This window comes from Convolutriloba macropyga, chromosome 14 (genome assembly GCF_964194025.1).
Source record: "Convolutriloba macropyga chromosome 14, txConMacr16.3, whole genome shotgun sequence".
Lineage (NCBI taxonomy): Eukaryota > Metazoa > Xenacoelomorpha > Acoela > Convolutidae > Convolutriloba > Convolutriloba macropyga.
The window spans coordinates 43,809,952-43,830,854 of NC_134481.1; the positions used below are offsets into that span (position 1 = coordinate 43,809,952).

The 20,903-nt window shown below is 33.7% G+C and overlaps 1 protein-coding gene across 13 annotated transcripts in view; it reads left to right on the forward strand.

Annotated features, from left to right (window-relative positions):
• The window catches only part of LOC142353434 (twitchin-like), a 238,763-nt gene that overhangs the window by 10,177 nt on the left and 207,683 nt on the right, over positions 1-20,903 (forward strand). For 10 of the 13 annotated variants that reach the window (XM_075405674.1, XM_075405670.1, XM_075405667.1 and 7 more), the window contains exons 3-6: positions 873-1,271; positions 10,499-10,783; positions 13,519-13,544; positions 18,318-18,570. In XM_075405674.1, the coding sequence (XP_075261789.1) occupies positions 873-1,271; positions 10,499-10,783; positions 13,519-13,544; positions 18,318-18,570 (963 nt within the window). Of the gene's footprint in view, positions 1-872; positions 1,272-6,862; positions 6,962-10,498; positions 10,784-13,518; positions 13,545-14,572; positions 14,592-18,317; positions 18,571-20,903 lie in introns of those variants that run through there. The other 3 variants (XM_075405678.1, XM_075405676.1, XM_075405679.1) reach the window with 3 other exon arrangements.

The following is a 20,903-nucleotide window of genomic DNA, read 5'->3' on the forward strand; positions in this document are numbered from 1 at the left end:
TTAATTTTATCTCAAGCATGTCAGTTTTCATAGGTTTGCAAGGTCGTGCATTTTAGTTAGTTCAGTCTTGGTCGGCGTGTGTTTTTTTTTCAAAATACTTGAAAACTTATAAATTGGAAGAGTTCAGAAACATTCTCTGGGCATAAAAACTTTTCATTCAAAGACAGGATGAATTGCGAGCATTCCAAATATTTTTTGTCAATTTCGACAATTTTGTGGATCCTCAAAATCATTTGCGTAGATGCTTGTTGTTTTCCAACCCTTAAAATGTTTGCTGATCATTGATTCTGGGGACAAGATCCCAAACTTAAGAACGAATCTTTTCTGCTCAGATGGAATTAGACCACCAATCATTTTTCAATGAGTGCTCGGTCGTCCTTTATAAACATTGCTTTCATTGAACTGACGTCTGACTGCGTGAATAATTTTTCTCTAATTATTCTAAAATTAATCGAGCAGATTTTTTTTGTTTTTGACCCTTATGATTGGTGCACGGTAATTGAATGAGGGAGACACCATCAAGAAATTCTCATAAATGAATACTTCCGCGTTTGATCTAACAATCATTTTTTAATGGGATTTCGACGTTTCATTATAGTTTTTGCTGTGTTATTGGCATGATCTGGCTCCATAAAGCGGAGAAAGTAATCTGGATTTTAAAAACTGTTTCTTTTTCTACCTTAAATGTTTTTCGAGAACACTTAATTAGGGCGATACCATTTTTGAACGGCAACCATCTGTTTCTAGTGGAGTTCGATTTTCCCAATTTTTTGTGGTTGCATTGCAAATAGTACTACAGTATTTGGCGTTTTCTTCTTTTCCGTGCTAAGAAGCTTCAATGGTTTCCCTTTTGTTGTTGCATTATTCTGTAGAGTCTCCTGAAGTTTCCAAAAAGTCAACAGAACCAAAACCGGCTCCCAAAAAGAAACCACAACCGGACGAGAAAGATACCCAAAAGAAAGAGCTCTTCGACTCACCCGGAGCTGTAAAACTGAAACCACCAAAAAGAAGACCCTCTCAAACAGATGACCCATCTAAAGTTGAGCTGAAGCCTTTTGATAAGAAAAGAGGCAGCATTACCGGAGATGACCCGGATCAGCGTCCATCGATTGACAAACGTCGACCTTCAGACGTTTCCAAGAGAGACTTAACACGACGCCCTTCTACAACTCACGAGAGACCTGAAGATGAGGACGAAGAATTCGAAGAGGAGGTTGCTCCAACCAGCGAAAAGGTTGCTCATTCTGCGCCTAAGAAAGAACCGATGAACAGTAAGTCTATCTTTTGTTAAGAGAAGTTAAGTTTCTGGGTTCCTTTGAACCTTTAAATACTGTTAGTTGGGATTCCAAGCGTGTCGAAATTAACTGTCCTCGAAACTAACGTTGTTCTGTAGCTGTAATTATGTCAAATTAAATAAGCGAATGCAGTTTTTTTTCAGCTTGATGGTTTTAAAAAGGGACTGCCTCAAATTAAGATTGAGGTACTGGGATTAAATTGATGCAATCTATGTTTGTTTGTCTTATTTTTAGTTGAGCTTTTAATTAGTGCTTTTTGGATGCAATTCTTGCTCTCAAATTTGATAAATGAAATTTTTTTGGTCACCAATAAATCTGAACTATTAGTATTTCTCTGATTTTAACCCAGTACCATTGTAAAAAGAATGAACGCTTTATACAAGAAAGTGTTCCCAATTCATGCGTTTTTCCGCAACTCTCAAAGAATTTTTTCTAGATTATTTTTAATCTAACAGAACACACTGACAACAAACGAGTAAATGCGATTTTCAGTACTCTCAAAAGGTGCAGGATTTGTGCGCTTTCTGCTTAATTATTTTCGAGAGAACATGGATAATAGAAAATTAGGAATTCCTTTTTTGTTTTGGTTGTACAATATTTCTGAGAAAATCGTTTTTGCGAACTAGGTTTCCTTTAGAAGGGCACTTCTTGATTCTTTTAATACTCTTCATTTTTTAAGGAAGGATATTTTTCTGTTTCCATAAAATATTTTTTACAATTTGAAAAAAGCGTACCTGTCAATTCACTTTTTAATTAAATTTTGGCATTTTTATCGGTTATCAAGAATGTTTCGTCACTTATAATCATAGTTACTTGTGTATCTGTGTGGTGCAGTATTGAAGTGAAAATTGTGCTTGAAAATGGGTTTCTGTTGTTTGTTGTTGCGTTGAAATGTGATATTTTAAAGGGTCTCGACTGAAAATCAGAAAGAAATCTACAACATTGAAAATGTCTTGGATATCACTTTCTTAACTTTTTATGTTGTGCTTTCTTCATTTTTTGTTAATACAATAATCAAACAAACAGAATACAGATTTCAAATAAGTTGCGTTAAAAACTTTGATCAGTTTTGAAGTATAATATTGTTCTGGACTTTAATTTTAATTGCTTATTTGCGAAAATATTTGTTGAATTTGAGTTAATACAATTTTGGGCACAAAACTTTTTTCCCAGGCATTAAATTCCTGGGCATTAAAACTTTTTATTCAATGACATAATGCATTGCAAGTAATTCGAAAATCTTCTATGAATTTCAAAAACAGGTTTGCACATCCTCAAAATGAGTTGCGTTGATGCTTGCTGTTTTTTTCGGACCCTTAAAATGTTTGCTGACAATTGATTCTGCGGAAAAGATTCCAAATTTAAGAACGATTGTTTTTGGCTTAGATGGAACTATACCACCAATCGTTTTTAAATGAGTGTTCTATCGTCCTTTATAAGCCTTGCTTTCATTGAATTGACGTCTGACAGCGTGAATAATTTTTCTCTAATTATTCTAAAATTAATAGAGCAGATTTTGTTTTTGACCATTATGATTGGTGCAAGGTAATTGAATAAGGGAGACACCATCATGAAATTCTCATAAATGAAGACTTCCGCGTTTGATCTAACAATCTATTTTTTAATGAGATTTCGACGTTTCATTACAGTTTTTGCTGTGTTTTTGGCTTGATCTGGCTCCATAAAGCGGAGATAGTAATCTAGGTTCCAAATATTGTTTCTTTTTCTACCTTAAATATGTTTTTACCTTAAATATGTTTTTACCTTAAAATGTGTTTAGAACACTTAATAAAGGTGATATCATTTGTTTGATGAATAGCAATCGTGTATTTCTAATGGAGTTCAATTTTCCCAATTTTTTGTGGTTGCATTGCAAATAGTACTACAGTATTTGGCGTTTTCTTTTTTTCCGTGCTATGAAGCCTCAATTGTTTCTCTTTTGTTGTTGCATTATTCTGTAGTGTCTCTTGAAGGTTCTAAAAATTCAATAGAACCTAAAATAGGTAAATTGTACCGGACATTGTTCCCTAGGTAATTGAAATTCTACCTAGCCTTGTTCATTTTTGCGCACAATTTTTGTCGGGTGCGATATAAGTTGGACGTTTTCCGTATGTAACCCCCCAATTAAATTACTCACCCAAGAGTTGCACACTGAACCCCCATTTCATAGTCAATAATTATGTAAAAATATAGCACGTGCGTCGGTGGGGGGGGGGGGTGGAAATAAGGACCACCGTGCTTGAGGGGGGAACGGAAAAGATCTCTTCAAATTATCTGTTCGTATGCTGTTTGGCACTATGTTCTTAATTTTCATGTAAGTTTTTAGTTTTAAGAAAAGATTCCAAATTTAAGAACGATTGTTTTTGGCTTAGATGGAACTATACCACCAATCGTTTTTAAATGAGTGTTCTATCGTCCTTTATAAGCCTTGCTTTCATTGAATTGACGTCTGACAGCGTGAATAATTTTTCTCTAATTATTCTAAAATTAATAGAGCAGATTTTGTTTTTGACCATTATGATTGGTGCAAGGTAATTGAATAAGGGAGACACCATCATGAAATTCTCATAAATGAAGACTTCCGCGTTTGATCTAACAATCTATTTTTTAATGAGATTTCGACGTTTCATTATAGTTTTTGCTGTGTTTTTGGCTTGATCTGGCTCCATAAAGCGGAGATAGTAATCTAGGTTCCAAATATTGTTTCTTTTTCTACCTTAAATATGTTTTTACCTTAAATATGTTTTTACCTTAAAATGTGTTTAGAACACTTAATAAAGGTGATATCATTTGTTTGATGAATAGCAATCGTGTATTTCTAATGGAGTTCAATTTTCCCAATTTTTTGTGGTTGCATTGCAAATAGTACTACAGTATTTGGCGTTTTCTTTTTTTCCGTGCTATGAAGCCTCAATTGTTTCTCTTTTGTTGTTGCATTATTCTGTAGTGTCTCTTGAAGGTTCTAAAAATTCAATAGAACCTAAAATAGGTAAATTGTACCGGACATTGTTCCCTAGGTAATTGAAATTCTACCTAGCCTTGTTCATTTTTGCGCACAATTTTTGTCGGGTGCGATATAAGTTGGACGTTTTCCGTATGTAACCCCCCAATTAAATTACTCACCCAAGAGTTGCACACTGAACCCCCATTTCATAGTCAATAATTATGTAAAAATATAGCACGTGCGTCGGTGGGGGGGGGGGGGGTGGAAATAAGGACCACCGTGCTTGAGGGGGGAACGGAAAAGATCTCTTCAAATTATCTGTTCGTATGCTGTTTGGCACTATGTTCTTAATTTTCATGTAAGTTTTTAGTTTTAAGAAAAGTTGTAATTTTTTCTGCTTGTGAAGAATTTTACTTCGTCTTTATTTCGACAATTCTCCGGTCATTTGTTATTTTTTTATTTCATTTCTGTAGAAGACATCGTCTTTCGTCGTAGTCATTGCTTACATTGGATGGTCTTTTTTCAATCAACTTGAATGAAACTTTTGTTTGTATTGCCGGCCGCTTTGACACGAACGCCAGTTTTGTTGTAGCTTTAAATGAGGACAATGTTTCCTTCGTATTATGTCGATTTATTTTTTGTCGTACTTGCATATAGAGCTGTGGCGATTACTTGTTTATTCGATTTTTTCGATAAAACTTTTATCAGAATCTTAATTGTTAGCTAGAACAATAAACACAGTGGCTGTGCAAGACAACCTAATGGGGATATTTTTTGCAATAAGCGTTTATTTTCCAAACTAATCAGAAGGCGAAATTATTTGAAAAAAGGGCTCATTAACTTGACTCCAAAAATAAGTTTTATTTTTTTGATCTGACGAATGCTATTGTTCTTTTATATAATTGATTATGAATAGTTCAGGATATTATTTAAAGGACGGAAATTGTTCTTATATTTTCTAGCAAGCTTGATGACTGTTGTGACATCTTAGAAGTGAACAAATTTGCATTGCTTGCGTGATTGTGTTTGTGGCAGGACACTTCTTTTTAAATTCGCCAATAATGGCTTTATAGTTTGCTCGAAAATGTTTTTATCATTTTTCAATGTTTCTGTTTATCATTTTTTGAGTTTCCGTTTCAATTTTTATTGTGAGCAAACTAATACTCGTTTCTGTATTGATAATGGTTAATATAGTTGAATAAGGGGCGAGGCTAGCCCATAAAAAGGACATATAATATTATAAGGATTATAAGGATATAAAAATTAATTAAATATGGTTACATTATATTTTAAGGGAAACGAAAAGTTAACAGTTACTATGCTTTGATATAGGAAAAAAATTTCCGAAGACTTAACTTGAAAAAGTTAATTGAATTTCAACTGTTAAGATTTCAATTGAAATTATTTTGGAATTAGTTCAAATTATAGCTCCTGACCTCTTGATTGTCTTTCTCAGCCTTTATGCATGCTGTAAAGTTGAAGGAAACCGAGCGGGTGGGAGGGAGTAGTTGTTGGGAAAGCGGGGTACAGGGGTAGGGAATAGGGGGAATAGGAGGAGAAGGGGGATGGGAGGTGGAAGGTGGAATGTGGAAGTGGAAGAGGCGGTTTATGAGCCGATACGGGGAGAGGGTATATGGGCATTGAATTAAATTTCTCTGATTATTTCTCCTACTCTGTTTTGAAAAGATAAATATCCTTTTTCAGCCGCTTGAAAGACAGGGTCCGTTAATGTCTTCGGGTTAATAATAATCAAATTAATTGGGTGCTATCAATGGGTGCATTTATTATAGTCCTTGACATAGCACGTTCAATGTATGTTAAAGAATATGAAATACCTCAACGACAGTTCATAACAATATTTAATTTTTATTGTAAGATCTTTCAAGAATCTCGGAAGATTCTTTTCAAGATACTACAAGCAAGATAATTAGGATCTATTCTGTTTCGCCCCCAGTGTTTTTTACGTCCTCAGTTACAAGTTATATGTTGTTATATAGCACGTTACTATGTAAAAAAGCACGTGCGCCTGGGGGCGTAAAAAAATGAGCCCACTAAGCTGGGGGGGGGGGGGGGGGCAAAACAAAATAGATCCGATAATTATTTCGAGAATCCCGTTATATTTTGTGGGGGCTGGTTCTTGGTCTTTACTATGGAATCTTATCGGTCATGTTTTCTAGCATTTAACATCAACGAAATGGTGATTTTTAATTTACATGTTTCAGATTTCAAAAAAATTCATTCATAATTAGCTAATTTTATCTTCAAACTACTGTTTATTCAATGAATATCAATGTCAAAGTATTTGCAATATGAAAATTTATTGCAAATTAAAACTAAATATAATCCAAATTACATTAACATTTCTTCTCTGCGGGACTAAATAGTGGCGCATTTGGTCAAATTTCGCCTATTTTTTCAGAGTACGGCTATATAACTGTGTTTTGTTTACTTTGACGCTTTTCCGTTGTTTTCTTAATCTCTAATAAGGGAATCCTCGTGTTCTGCTATGTTTATTTCTCATGCCAAATATGGGAACTTTCTCTTAAATGGTTGCGTCTGAAATTGCTGTTCAAAAGTTTGATTGGTCAAAATTTATCAGGTCGACATTAGACCATTTATTAGTAATACTGTCTGTATGTTAATATGTATTACCTCTTAGCTGTTCAAATAGATTAGAAGTTTGGAAGGGCGGTTGAACAAATGTCTCCAGGAGCGAAAACAGGTGAGACTTTAAACACGTTGTTCGTCTCTGTATATAATCCGAAAACGTAATAAAAATGAGGCAGTTTTACTTACCATATTTTTTTCCGACTTTTCTGTCGAATAATTTTTGTCCAATGACGTTTTAAGACTCAACTTAATAGCATTCAAACTTATACTGTAATTTTTACGAAATGCGATATCCATTCCTATCACTGAAATGTCTAGTTAATCGTGGGCGTTTTTTCCACTTTGCTTAATTTCTATTGCTGTACATTAACTGTTTGTAATTTATTGAGTTTTTCTTCTCTTTAAGATCAACTCAAAATAGGAAAAATTTACTCAAAATGTGAATCACGAACTCGAAATATGAAATTCAACTCAAAAAATGAACGGTGAATAGTCGATCTTTTGTAACATGACTAACTTGATGACGATTTTGTCACATTTGAAAAGGGGGTATCTTTTGGAAAACACTTCAGTTTTTGAAACCTTTGTTTATTTCCAAAATCGGGACTGTAGATAGTAACGTCGAATCCTTTGTTTGTTGACAATGACATGTTGTTTGTGGTGTTCTTCTTTTTAAAAAACTTTAGAGGTTTGATGGTTTGTTGAGTTAATGCCTATTATCATGCACTGTTGACCTCTAAGAGCGTTTTATGAGTGAAATAGATAAAATAAAATATAGTATTGTAAACACTTTAAACATTTATGCCATTTAAAAGTGGACTGCCTCAAATTAAGGTTAAAGTTCTAATAATAAATTAATGTAATCTATATTTTTTAGCCATAGTTGAGCCATTTAGTTTTTGTTGAGCCAATATATACAGCTTTTGCACACAACTCTGGCTCTCAAATTTGAGCATACAAGTATTTTTGGCCGCCAATAAATCTGAATTAGTAATCTTTCTCTAACTTGAACCTTCGGCCACTGTAAAAAAGAATGAACTTAAATACATGAAAGTGTTCCCAATTCATTCACATTTTTGCACAACTTTTTGAGAAAATTTTATCTCTAGTTAAATTTTAGTCTTTGGAACATGGTCAATAAATGGGTGATTGCGTTTATTTTTTCGGAAGGAATATTGTTTTTTCATTTGTTGCCGACCTTGTTGATGTTCGAACAGAAGACAACCATTTCATAATTATGATAGCTATTATTTTTAGATACGTATCAGCTATTTTATATCCCTAAACGGCGTTACAGTCCTTTCAAAATGTTCTTCCAAGAATATTAGAGGTTTTAACCGTCGGCTAAATTATTTAAATGAAAACATGAACCAAAAAATAAAATTGTTTAGAAAATATTTTGTCATCTTTTAAATTCTGAAAGTATATAATTCTGAGTAATTTTAATTTTGGTTTAGTTAATTTCTCTCAGTTCAATTTTATGATGTTGTTTTTTGGTGTTGTTGTAGGGTTTATCTCTTAGAGTAGGACTTATCTAATATTAACAAATAACATCAATTCTCCAAAAAATCATTGGGCCCCTAATAATTTTAAGGTAATATAAAGAGGGTTTGATTGTTACTCTATATTCACAAGCATTTGTTTCAAATTTTGGACAGATGTTACCGTGGAAGAAAGTTTTGAGCCTCGATTAGTATATTTTGTTATCCTGTTTTACAATGCCATTTGATGATGCTATTTTTATTTTCCTGTTTGTTGATAAAAACTTTCACTGAAACCAAAAGTTTTCCATTTTACTTTTGCATATTCGATCTATGCCATAGATAGATTCTTGAATAGCATAATTAAGAAAATTAATTTAGCTGTTCGACTATCCCTCCAATATGAAATTCAATCAAATTTGAAATTGCGTCATAGGAAATGCTCACTTGCTAGATCGCAATGAAAGCATTTTTAGGAAGCTATACACTGATAATAAAATCGCTCTATACAAAAAGGAACAAGCAAACAAAATCGTCTACCTTTGAATGCAGTTGGGTGCGGGCAGTTGTCTCCTGTTTCGATTGTTTGGAATCTGACAAAATCCAACATTAAAAGACACCATATGTGAACTAAAGATAAGAATAGTAAGTTAGGTAATTTAAGAGAAATGAGAGCGTTGATGCACGGTGATTTCAGATCGAGGTTATATAAAAAGGTAATAAAAGTTATATAATGTGCTAATCAAAAGCATAAACCGACTAGTGCCGGAACAAATGCTCTCGAACGACAGGGGTGGAAAAACATTTCGCCACGCCGGGATTCGAACCACTGACCTCACGATCCATAACCACATTCACTGACCACTCGGCTATCATGCCATTCTTTTTGCTATGCTACAACCTACTTTATATTTGCAACAAGCTTTACTAAGGAGTGAGAGCATTAGAGATCACTCAAAAATGAAGAACGAAAGCGTGAAAAAGTCACTTGAGAAGTCAAAGAAAGTTAAAGAAAAGCGCAAATTGGTTAAGCGCAAACTTTGCTTTAAAAAGACCAACATGTTCACAATAATTACTATGAACTTCGCTCAAGAGCAATTAATGACATTATAGTGCTTAACTTATTTAAATAACTTGGAATATGCGACTGATGCAAATCATGTATGCGGTCACACTTTCGATTGCCTTGAACATTGACGGGTCCAACTTGTAATCAAATCTGATGAAAGCTGCTTGATGTTTTTACTGTTTAATTCGTTGTAATTCAATGCTTTTCAACAAAATGTTGGCGATAGCTCTAAGTATCCTTGTTCGAATTCGAATTATGCACCACAAGTTTTCATTGCAAAATGTTTGACTTCTAATTTTCATGTTCCTGAGATACTGGTCGCCTATATATTTTTGTTAGTGTCTGATCATTTAAATCTTTTGTGTTAATTTATGAAACTATTTTTCCTCCCTTCCGCTTTCATAAATATCAGTGAGCCAGCTTTTAGGCTTTTTCCGCAATTATTTGCAATTATCAACTGATAGTGTAAAAGAATTGATGGCATTCAAAAAAGAAACTGCTTTGTTTGTTTTTTTGACAGATTCTTGATATTATTTGAATTCTTGATATATTTGAACATAAATGAAAGTGGTTTCTTTCTTTTTTTCTTACTTTTCTTTCTTTCTTTCTTTCTTTCTTTCTTTATAACGATGCATTTATGTCATGTATTTTTTTTATCCCACTGATGGGGAAAAAGAAGATGGGATCTTTTCCGTTTGTGCCACCCAGCTTAGTTGGCGCATATTATTTGCCCCCCCCCCCAGACGCACGTCCAATATTTTTACATGATGATTTACTATGTAATGACACGAGCTCTGTAACTGGTGGGCGCATAACGTACTCGGGGGCACAAAGATCTAAAAAATGTAAATTTCCAAACTAGGCTTTGAAATGCAAAAGTTGCCGGAATAAAGACAATTTGTTAATTTAACCCAATGTTCAATTCAAAATCTAATATTATCAATAGTAATTACTGTAAATCAAATAATAGCATATTAGATGCAAAAGTTAAAAGTTGGGGGGGGGGGGGGTGGGGAGGGGTGAGTTCCATCAAAAAATCTGGAAACTGTTCAGTTAGTTGTTCGGGGGTAAAATGTGCATCTGATTTCTTTTTTTTCAGAAGAGAAGCCCAAATTCACACGTGCACCGGTCTCTTCAATTGCGGAGCCAGGCAAGCCAGTGACTCTGAGCGCCCAAATTGAGAATGCAGATGAAGTCAAATGGCTCAAGAACGAGAAAGAGATCCGATCATCCAGAGACGTGAAGATCGAGAAAGACAAAGAAGATAAAACTCTCCACCTGCTCAAGATCCCCAACTTCTCCCCTGATCATGTGGGTTTGTACACCTGTCAGGCTTTGAACGACACTGGGGTGATGAAGGGTTCTGCCTTCTTGGGAGAAAAAGGTTTGCATTTGCTCTTTTCGCTAGTTGAGATAACCTTACAAAAAATGCAACAAAGGTTCTTTGCCGTTGGTTTTAAACAACAGAAACCTTACATTAAAAAGCGAAAAAAATTCTGGACATCTTAGAATTTTTTTAAAAAGTAATACAGCATTTTTAATTGTTAAATAACAAACACAACGGCAATAGCGATAGTGAAAACATAGGCAGTATTTAAAAGTAAAGCACTGAAATTCCAGCTAAGGAAAATAATGATAAGGACAACAATAAATGTCAAAACAAATATTTTAAGAAACTGCAAGCTGAGAAACAGAATATGAGAAAAAAAGGACTAGTTCGTTCTTTGTAATTGTTAAAAAAACATTCAAAACATTCGAATTTTTAGACAAAACCTTCTCTTCGATAAATTTGAGCCTAAAAGTGCTTATGCAAAAATGAAAATTATACAATAATTGCGTTTAAGGAAAAATGTTTGGAGCAAAAATTTGTAGGGAAAAACTCCAATATATTTTGAGTTGCAATCTTTGGATAATCAATCAATTGCTCCAAAGGAAGCGACTGCTGTTTGTTCATATATTTTTTTCTGAAATCAATTTTTTCTGTAAAATCAACAAGCGTGGCCTTGGAGTATTGTTGATTTGTTTTTCATCGTGAAATTTTAAAGCAAAGGTCAACAAAAAACACAAGATGTTATCGATTGCAGCTTTACTGAAACGTTATTTGAAACTGCACGACATTAGAGATAGCTTTGCAAAATAAAGAATCACATGCTGTTTGACTTTATTGATCTTATTGCGGGTACTTATTTGATGCTTGAATTTCCGAAAATGACTGGTATATTTTTTGCAAAAAAAGTTTTTTTTTCTTTTTCTATCTGGTCCGGGATACGCGCGGGAATCAAAACCAAAACGTGGTCACATAAAATTACTAATATTTCTTAACTGTGAAATTCATTAAATTTCCGGATCTTTACCGTTTGTCCCCCCCCCCCCCCCAGCTTAGTGGGTTCATATTATTTGCAACCCCAGACGTATGTGCGATGTTTTTTATATAATGACTTACTATGTAATGTCACGTTCTCTGTAACTGGGGGTGCATAACGTACTGGGGGGCACAAACGGAAAAAACCCAAATTTGGTTTTAATTTTTTGAATCGGTATTGAATAAAAAAATATCGAAGATAGTGTAAACTTTGAAAAAAAATAACTCTAAATGACATTAACTGCAAGTTCCAATTTTTTCTTCTGTCGCAGAGTTTTACTACCTGAAAAGCCTAGCACAATTAATGAAAACTATATATATCTTGTATCTTGACTTAGATTAGTTTTTAATCATTACCAACTCCTTATTATTGGCAAGTGTAAAATTACACAAATTTAGCTGACAGTTATCGGCATTTTTCTAGATTTTTTCTTTCAAATTAATTATGTGACAGAAAATTAAACACCAACAGGCCTACAGAAACATCTTATTTCCTTGTGTTCCTCTCACTGAATTTTTGAGCAAGGGTCTCAATAATCTCAAAAGTTAAAAATATGCTCAATATTCAAAAAATTTAAGGAATATTGGTAACTTTGTAAATGGAGTTTGGTAGCACTAATTTTTCCTACCTTCTTGCAAGTCAATTGTTTCCTAAAATGGTATAAAAAATTAGCGTGATATTTTTAGCTTTTTATAAAAATATGTGAAAAGATTTCGAACGTTAATTTCATGTGGTAAACATAATCAATCGGATAAAAGTGATTGAGTAAAGCGAACCATGTGGTTTATACAGTTCGTCTCTAACTAAATAACTGCTACTTTTCAGTATCAGTCCTTGTTAATTTAATCAATTTCTTACCAACATACAGGTAAAAAAAGTTAGAAGTTACTAAAAGTATGCCGATGGCTGTCTTCCGAATTCTTTGCTTTAAAAATGTCAGCTCAAAACATTTGATTAAATTGTGGCCAGATCTTTTTCATTGTAATTTTTTGAAAAAATTTGATTATTTTGTGAGGCTGAGAACTCTTCTTACCCTTTTAGTATGTTTTCTTGGTTGATATTAAGCAGTACGCCTCTTACAAGTTCTTGGAACTGTTATTAAGATTAAGTAATTGTTGCCAGATTAATATTTCTCAGAACTGTTTTATTGTCGAGTCTGACAGACAACAGATAAACTCTACATTTCAGAAAATGTTACTCTTTATACAGTTTTTTCTCGCTTTTATGTCAAACTTAATTGAAGCTTGTTTACACTCATATGGCTCCATCTACCTTTCAATTTTGTCTTGAAAGACGCCGTCATAATTTGTCACTCAGCAATTCTGGGAATCATGCCCACCCGAAGTTACTGGGAAACATTGGCAAGCCACAGTTATGTTGGGCTGTTCATTGTGTATATCTGGCCGGTGCCATGCGGAATTTAATTGCTCTGTTGTGTGTTAGGGAGAAATAGGTCTATAAATAGCCCCCCTCATAAATATGTTCGTCTAGGATCTGCAGAGGGTCTGGTTTTGACAGGTGGCTAAAACAAAGCGATAATTTACACCTGATCAATTTATAGTCTTGAATCTAATAAACCTACTGCTGTTCAGTCATGCTTTATTAACTAGCTCTCGAAGCTTAACCCGTGAAACCCTAAACTGAACCCTACTATTTTTCTTCTCTTTCTCGCATTTCGAAAGTGGAACGGGTTTTTACATTAGGACATTGTCGAAGGGTTTTGTGTTTGACAAAATAATAATTGACTTGATTTTAGACCCTAAAGACAAACCCTCGCGAAAGGTAAGACGCAAAAAAACTAACGATTTACTAACTAAGTTATTACCAATATTCAACTGATTACGGAAAACAGCAAGGTTCAAAGATAGTGCAATAAGGGCTTTTACTTATAGTAGTGGAAATTTCTTTCTCAAAGCCTTAAATTGAAACGGATTTGAGTTTTATTAGCTGTGGCTATCTTGTATTATTTAATGAAATTTGAGTTCTAAGATCAATTAGAATATTTCTCAAAAGCTTTTCTGGGCTTTAATTTTGTTTTAACTCTTAACTTTAACCACATTTTCGGCTGAAAATGACTAACGTCTAACATAAACAGCTATGACCTGAATATTAATACTAACTTTAAGTTAAACATAAATTGAATGCCTAACTAGATTTCATTATAAATAATAATACAGAATATTGTGTCTTTTTATCTACCTTTGAGTCGGGAGAGAACAGGGTAATTGTTCCAATTTGTAAGTGTGTGAACTAAAATTGCTTCCTTAAGAATCCTGGTCTGCCCGCTTTAAGTTATTCACAAGAGGGCTTGTCTCACATTGTTGACCAATAACCCTAAGGTTCATTAATCCTAATCATAATTAAGATGCTGAATCACGGGAAGATTTTCAATGATTGATCAATTTGGTCGGCTAAGTGGACTATCGGACGTGTGATCAACAACACCCTGTCAAATTGTACCCCATCGGTCACACGGATATTTTGAGAGCTCCTGGGCGCGCTCTCTCTCTCTCTCTCTCGTTTGTTGCTCTAGCTTTTCGATGGCTAAAACAGACAGTTCCAAAATTAGTAACAGAGTATCCAGCGTTTATGGCAGGGGTAGCAGTCCCTTTAACATACATAGGCTAGCCAGTTGTAACTTTCTTGGAAGTTTTTGGGGGCTTGTACCAGTTGTTAGCCTTCAAGTGACCAATACGACATTGTAAATATTACTGCTACTATAATTTTGCCCAAAAGCCACAATTTTGTTTGCTTTGCTTATTGATAAAGGCGCCTCAAAGTTAGCCACGATTGTTAGGCGCCCTCGATTTAACAGTCAATCAGCGTCAGGTATGTAGAAATACATACTTCAGTCTGTCGAGCACAAAAACTTTTCCCTAGGGCGAATTTAATATTTTATGTTCAACTGGTGTTTTTTTTTGTTTTTTTTTTTTGTACATTTGATCATTTTAGAACTTAATTTTTTTAAATCTATGCCACTATATGCCATGTCACCAGACGAAAAACAAATTTTTTAGTTAAATTTAATGGGGGCTTAATTTTTTCACCGGAAGTCCACTGACTCAACCGAAGCATCAAGTTGTATGATTTGTTTTTCTTCGCAGCAAATTTTATTTTATACACAGCGTCGGAAAGGGACTAACTTTTTGTTATATTTTTTGTCTCAAAAGATCTATGATTTTTGCAAGGCTTACAATGTTCCCACATTTGTGTTTGATATCATACAAAGAATCTTATAATAAAGCTAGTACGGAAACGTTTGAATGCGTACAAAATTTTTTCTTTAAGCAGAGCCTTCATGGTAGAGAGCCTTCATGGTAGAGAAAAAAGACTCAGCTGATATCTTTGGCCAAAGTTGGTTTTAAAAAATGGAAAACGATGGGACGATGTGAAAAACTTTATATATATAAGAAAAAATTTTAGATATATCAGAAATATGCATAGATCTGAAAAATTTTCAGATATAAGTAAAGTGAATTCATGCTCAAACAATGGTACTCTTTCATTCGAGTTTGATATCTACTCCTGCTTTATACCGCGAGGATTTAAGGATCGATTTTACTTTTGATATGCAACAATCCGATAATTTTTTTAAAAAACTTATGGATGTTGTTGATCTTGCTACATCATTTTTATACTGTATTTGTTTTTCATTTTGGCAGGCGTTGAAAAATGGGACATGTTGCTTCTCTAACGAAAATTACTTTTTGAGGCATTCTAAAATACCGGAAAGTCCTTATTTTTGTGGCTGATTTTGTCTAAGAATTGTGCAACTAGAAATAACTATGACAACACATTCTGTAGAAAATTGATTCTCAATTGTCAAAATATCAATATTTTTTATCAGTAACTTATCTGAGTTCTGCTCCTTCAAAACCAAATTGTGAATGATAACAAAAGTCAAAATAACAAACAAGATTCACGAGCTTTTAATCTTTGGTGACAAAACACAAGTGACAAAACAACGGGAGCTTTGCAAAACTTTAATTGAGAGCAATTGAAAAAAGGAAATTAGATGAAAAAAGAACGCCTCGTGAAGAATATACTCGTTTCTCAACTTCGAGAGTTACCCGCTCAAAAGCTAAGTTCAATTATCAAGTGTTAACCTAGAATATATGTGCAGCTTTTGTTCATGCAATTGGTGTCGTTTAGTTTTGGTGTTGCCAAAATCAAATCCGCTGGGAAATTTTTCAAAACCTTGTTAGATTTTACGTTAGAATACGTTAGATTTAGTTTTGAGTCAAAAAATGATAACAATTTTAACAAACATTTGTTAGATGAGATTGAAAGACACCTATGAAAATATGTTGTTGCTGTTGTTGTTATTGCAAACAACTGTAGTTTTTGCAAAATTTTGTAAAGCGGAAAAGCGGAAGTATTGAAAAAAAATGTTCAAAAGACGTTGCAACTCATTTGTAGCGATTTTTTATGCTGCCAACCTGGTTTATTTCTGTTTTTGGCAGATCAAGGGAAGAATTCTTTTTTCAGCTTTCAAGTTGAAACCTTATAGAAAAATAAATTCGATAAATTTTTCCGTCATTTTCGCATTAAGAACATCAACTATTCTGAAAGTGAATTTTAGTAGTTTATAAGAAAATCCAAAAAAATCGCTGTATGTGCATGAATCTGAAAAATTAGTTTTTTGCTAGATTGGGTATTATAGGGTTAGGTAGTTTGTCTTGTCAGCCAATTTTAGGCATAGTAGAAGTGCTAAATTCTTCTTGTTTTTCTTGTCAGTGTCATCAGATTTGGTTTAGATGTCGGACTTTATAGGAGGAGGGGGCGTATTATAAAGCGCCCTTCTAATATAAGATAAATATAATCTACTGTAATTAATATAGCATAAATATGATCTAAAATCTAAATTTATATAACTGAATGATTGGAATGATTGTCACACGAATTTCAGTTAGGTCACATAAAAAAGCATATAGTTAAAATGTTGATTATACTTGGAGGGTGGAAAAGTTATACTGTGGAATTCAGTAGATCCCGTAGTACCGGTAGTACCTCGCCAACATCACAAATTAGTTATAACATCTTAGTGTTATAGTGCAAAATTCTCATTGACAGTGCATTGTAACTGAATTTGTGATGTAGCGGGTATACTACCGATGCCGCGGGAACTATTAACTTCCACAGCATAACTTTTCCGCTTTCCAAGCGTTCTGTGGTACAAAAGGACTCACATTTCACTTTTGTTATCTTACGCGTGAGCTAACCACAGGATCAGTTTTGTTTGACAATAATTGCATACCATAGATCACGTTTATTTCATCAAACATAGTTCGCAGATAAAATTTGAATTAAGGAGTTGTTCATCAGCAGCAAAGTTCTCAAAAATTGAACAAGCTAAGTAATTATGAAACTTAATCTGTCGGCAAAAAGTGAAATTTTTAGTAGCCACTGTCAGCCCCTCGACCGCAAAGTAGAGTGGGAAAACGGTGTATGAAAAATTCGGTTTCTCGATTGGTTTTTTTGTTCATATGCGGCAATTTTACTTTGATTTTGGAAATTTTAATTTTTCGATAGGATTTTTCCCATCTATTTATTGTACAATCTAGATATAGTCTTTTGTATAGTCAATCAAAATGCTTTAAATTATGTCAGCGCTTGTCCTGCTGTGTTTTTAAATTCGCTCTACCTTTTGATCACGTTTTTCGTTTTACATTACATAAGTCACGATTTGACTCGTGACTTACGTCACTCACTGTTTTAACTGAATGAATTTTAATTTGTTTCTCTCATTGATTTACGCAATGTAGTGAATAGTGTAATAGTGTCTCTGTCAAAGAGAAAATCAAAAGAAACGGGATAAAGCCTGGTCATAGTGCTTTAGGTTATCAAAGTGCATTGGAGCCATTGCTAGCTGACATAAGTATTAAGCTTAATAGCTTTCAGCTTAGAAGCCGAATTAAGTATAGTTTTCGAATCTAACTGAAACTGCACAGTTTTTTACACTTATGTCGTTTTCTGTCAGGATATTCTGTCATGTTCTCTCTTGTTTTGTTTCTGTTTCAATCCCGATGTGCGTCCATCGAGTCAACGGCGGCTATTTTTTGACAATTTGTCGGCTATGTTTTAGATTTGTTTTTGGTTTTATTTGTTTTATTTGCTTTTTACGCAATGAGTAATTTGTGGTGACGTTAGATTTTTGTCTATTCTTTTTTCCTTCTGACAAAATTTTTTGTAATCGATGCTGAGCAGGTTTCAGATTTTTATTCAATAAACTTTTCATGACACTAGGTTTTCTCCATGAAACGTTCTTTATCTTTTGTTTCGGTAATATACAGTCGTGACAGTAAGTTCTGTTGTTTGCTTCTGATGGAATGTACATGGAACTTACTATAAGCCTAATTTATCCCATATGAGTTTATCAGTTTTTGTGACCGGTAACAAATTTTTGAATTAAAAAGTTGATTTAATACTAAAATTAAATTGTGATCAAGATTCCGAATGCTCAGTCGAAGAAGAAATGGTACTTGGTATTTTAGTCTATTGATGTTTCAATATTTGTGAGTAAATAATGTATAATTTAGCAATTGATGGTTTCAGATTTCACCCTCTGAGAAGGTCTACTGTGCTCACAAGAGTGTAGAACCCAAGTCAGGTGACTACCTCCCAGTGACAGAAGGCCAGCAACTCGTGTTCCTCTCCAAGAAGAGTCCGGATCTGTGGAACTGTGAGAACCTGTCTGGACAGCAAGGCCTGGTTCCCTCGGACTGTCTGACTGAGAAGGATCTGTACACGTTGCAGGTCCAGAAAGAGATTGCAAAGCATATTATGGACTACGATCTACCTGCCGACAGTAAGTGCGCTACTATATTATAATGCGAATTAACTCTACATGGGGGAACTGTTTCCTCTCTCAAGAGGGGAAGGGGGTTCACTTTTCAAGAGGTGAACAAAAAGTAGAATAAATGAAATGCGTAATTCATTTGCTCTGTAGTTTAAATTCTACTTGAAAGAACACAACTAGTTAAAAAACAGTTTCCTATCTGTCGAATTTTTTTAGAATTTTTTTCTAGAATCAAATTTGATTTTAGTGAAGATCAGGAGTTCCAGTTATAAAATGATGTGTTCGGACCACAAAGTTTTTGCCAAGTTTCATTTATCAGTTTATGCAAGAAACCTCGTATTTTAAATACACAACTCGCGTGGCAAGGTTTTGATGCTTAATCAAAATTCCGATCAAACTTACAGTTTGGTTCAATTAACAGTATTTTGTGGCCGTTTTTTGGGTCGGGATAAAAGGATTTTTTCTAATTCTTCTGAACTCACTTAGGAGGTGGGGGGACTATATGATCGTCTGTGCTTTTTTATTCAGTCATTTTTGCCCCGCCGATAAATTTGACGCAAAAAGAATTAACGGTATTATCAGAAAACTTGTGGAGCGTGTAATTTTTATAAGGATTTTTCAAATCGACTTTTTAGAGAAGTTATTGAGGTTTAAAGTTTTGTGAACATTTCGCGGCTTTTCCTTATTATTAGATAAATTATGCTAATGTATGTTATAATTGTTTACGATAATGATATTGATTTTACCTCTTAAGACAGAAACGGGTTGCTGAATTGTGTTTCCCCTTTTTTGCCGAAAATTGCTAGCTGAATAGCCGTTTTTAAATTGAAAATGGTGCCAAAGAGATCAAAAGAAGAATCAAAAGAGCTTCGGACACATAATTCGTCAACCCAAAGTGCCTTTTTTACTCGAGTTTTACAACACGGTCTCCAGGAATTATTATTTAGCCGGTTTTTTTGTTACTTCGTATCGATATTTTTAATTTGTTAATTATTTTTTTTCTGAATTGAGTAATTTATTCGTCTGTTTGGCCCCTGATAATCACTGATAATCAGCTAAGTTGCAGATGAAATCAAGTTTCAAGGTTTTTCATCCGATTTGTTGGATTGTCTTTCAGGACCTGTCCTGTTATATTTTAAAGATCTAATCATATTTTTTTGGACATTTGATCTCAATGATAAGTGAAATTGGTACTAATTTTTCTTTACGCTGAGGTGGAAAGGGGAACAAAAGCAAGCTTCGTAAAAGTTTTTCAGACTGATTTATATGCGAAGTGAGTCATCAGCGTTTAACAGGTTTGCAATTTTTTCACATGCTGAAATTTGACTTCTGTTTTCAATATTTTTTTCCCTCATTTTGTTTCTAGATTTATTATTTGAAGCGAAACGTGTGGTTTGATATGGCACAGTTGCAGTTTTAAAAATAATCAATTTAGAGCAAATTATTTATTTTCATAAAGTTTTTTTAACAATTTGTAGTGAATTCTACCCGTTTTGTAATTCTTTTTGTTGTCCTACCATGAAGACTCATTAATGGCAGATCTCATTGCCTCTCTATGAAGACAAAAAAGAAGCTTTTTGATTATTTGTTTGGAAATCTAAAATTTATAACGTCTTGGACATTACCTGTTTTCAAGAAACGTTTAGGTGATTTTAGTTTGCACTTTCCGGTTCATGTAGTTTTGTTGTCGTATCTTTTAACTTTTTCTGTTAATTCTTATTGTCTTTTTTGTTATCTTATCACTCAGTATCGGAAAAAGCAGTTTGGCCCCTATAGAATGACCGAAATGATCACATCACGTTCTTGTTTCAGTTGAGATCTAATATTATGTATTCAAAATTAATTGCTCTAAAAATTTTTAATGAAAATTTGATTTATGCTCCTTTTTTGTTGTGCTTTTAACGATCGTAAACTTAGTGCCAATAATTAAAATTCCCATCTCATTCCGATTGAAATATAAGTGAATCATTTTCTATCTTCAGTTTTTATCTAATATATTTTTAGGTACTGTTTTTTCTTGGAATTGGGTGGATTTTGATAGTAATTATTAATTTTTTCTGCTTTTTTTGTCTCCTATCCTGAATAAAGTCCAAGTTCATCGAGCTTTCAGTGCAACATTTAGTAGTTGTTTGAGTTATTGCAGTTTACACTTGAAATTAATGACTGAATGGCCATTGTTTTTCAAACAGTTTCCGTGAGTTTTTCCTTCATTTTTGTTATTCATTTGCCCTCTTTTGACGTTTTACTAATTTGCCGTTTAGATACGATAGAAAAACATGTTAATGGTTTCTATCGTTGGTTGCATAAGAATTTTATTATATGTTTTAATGTTTTGTTAACTT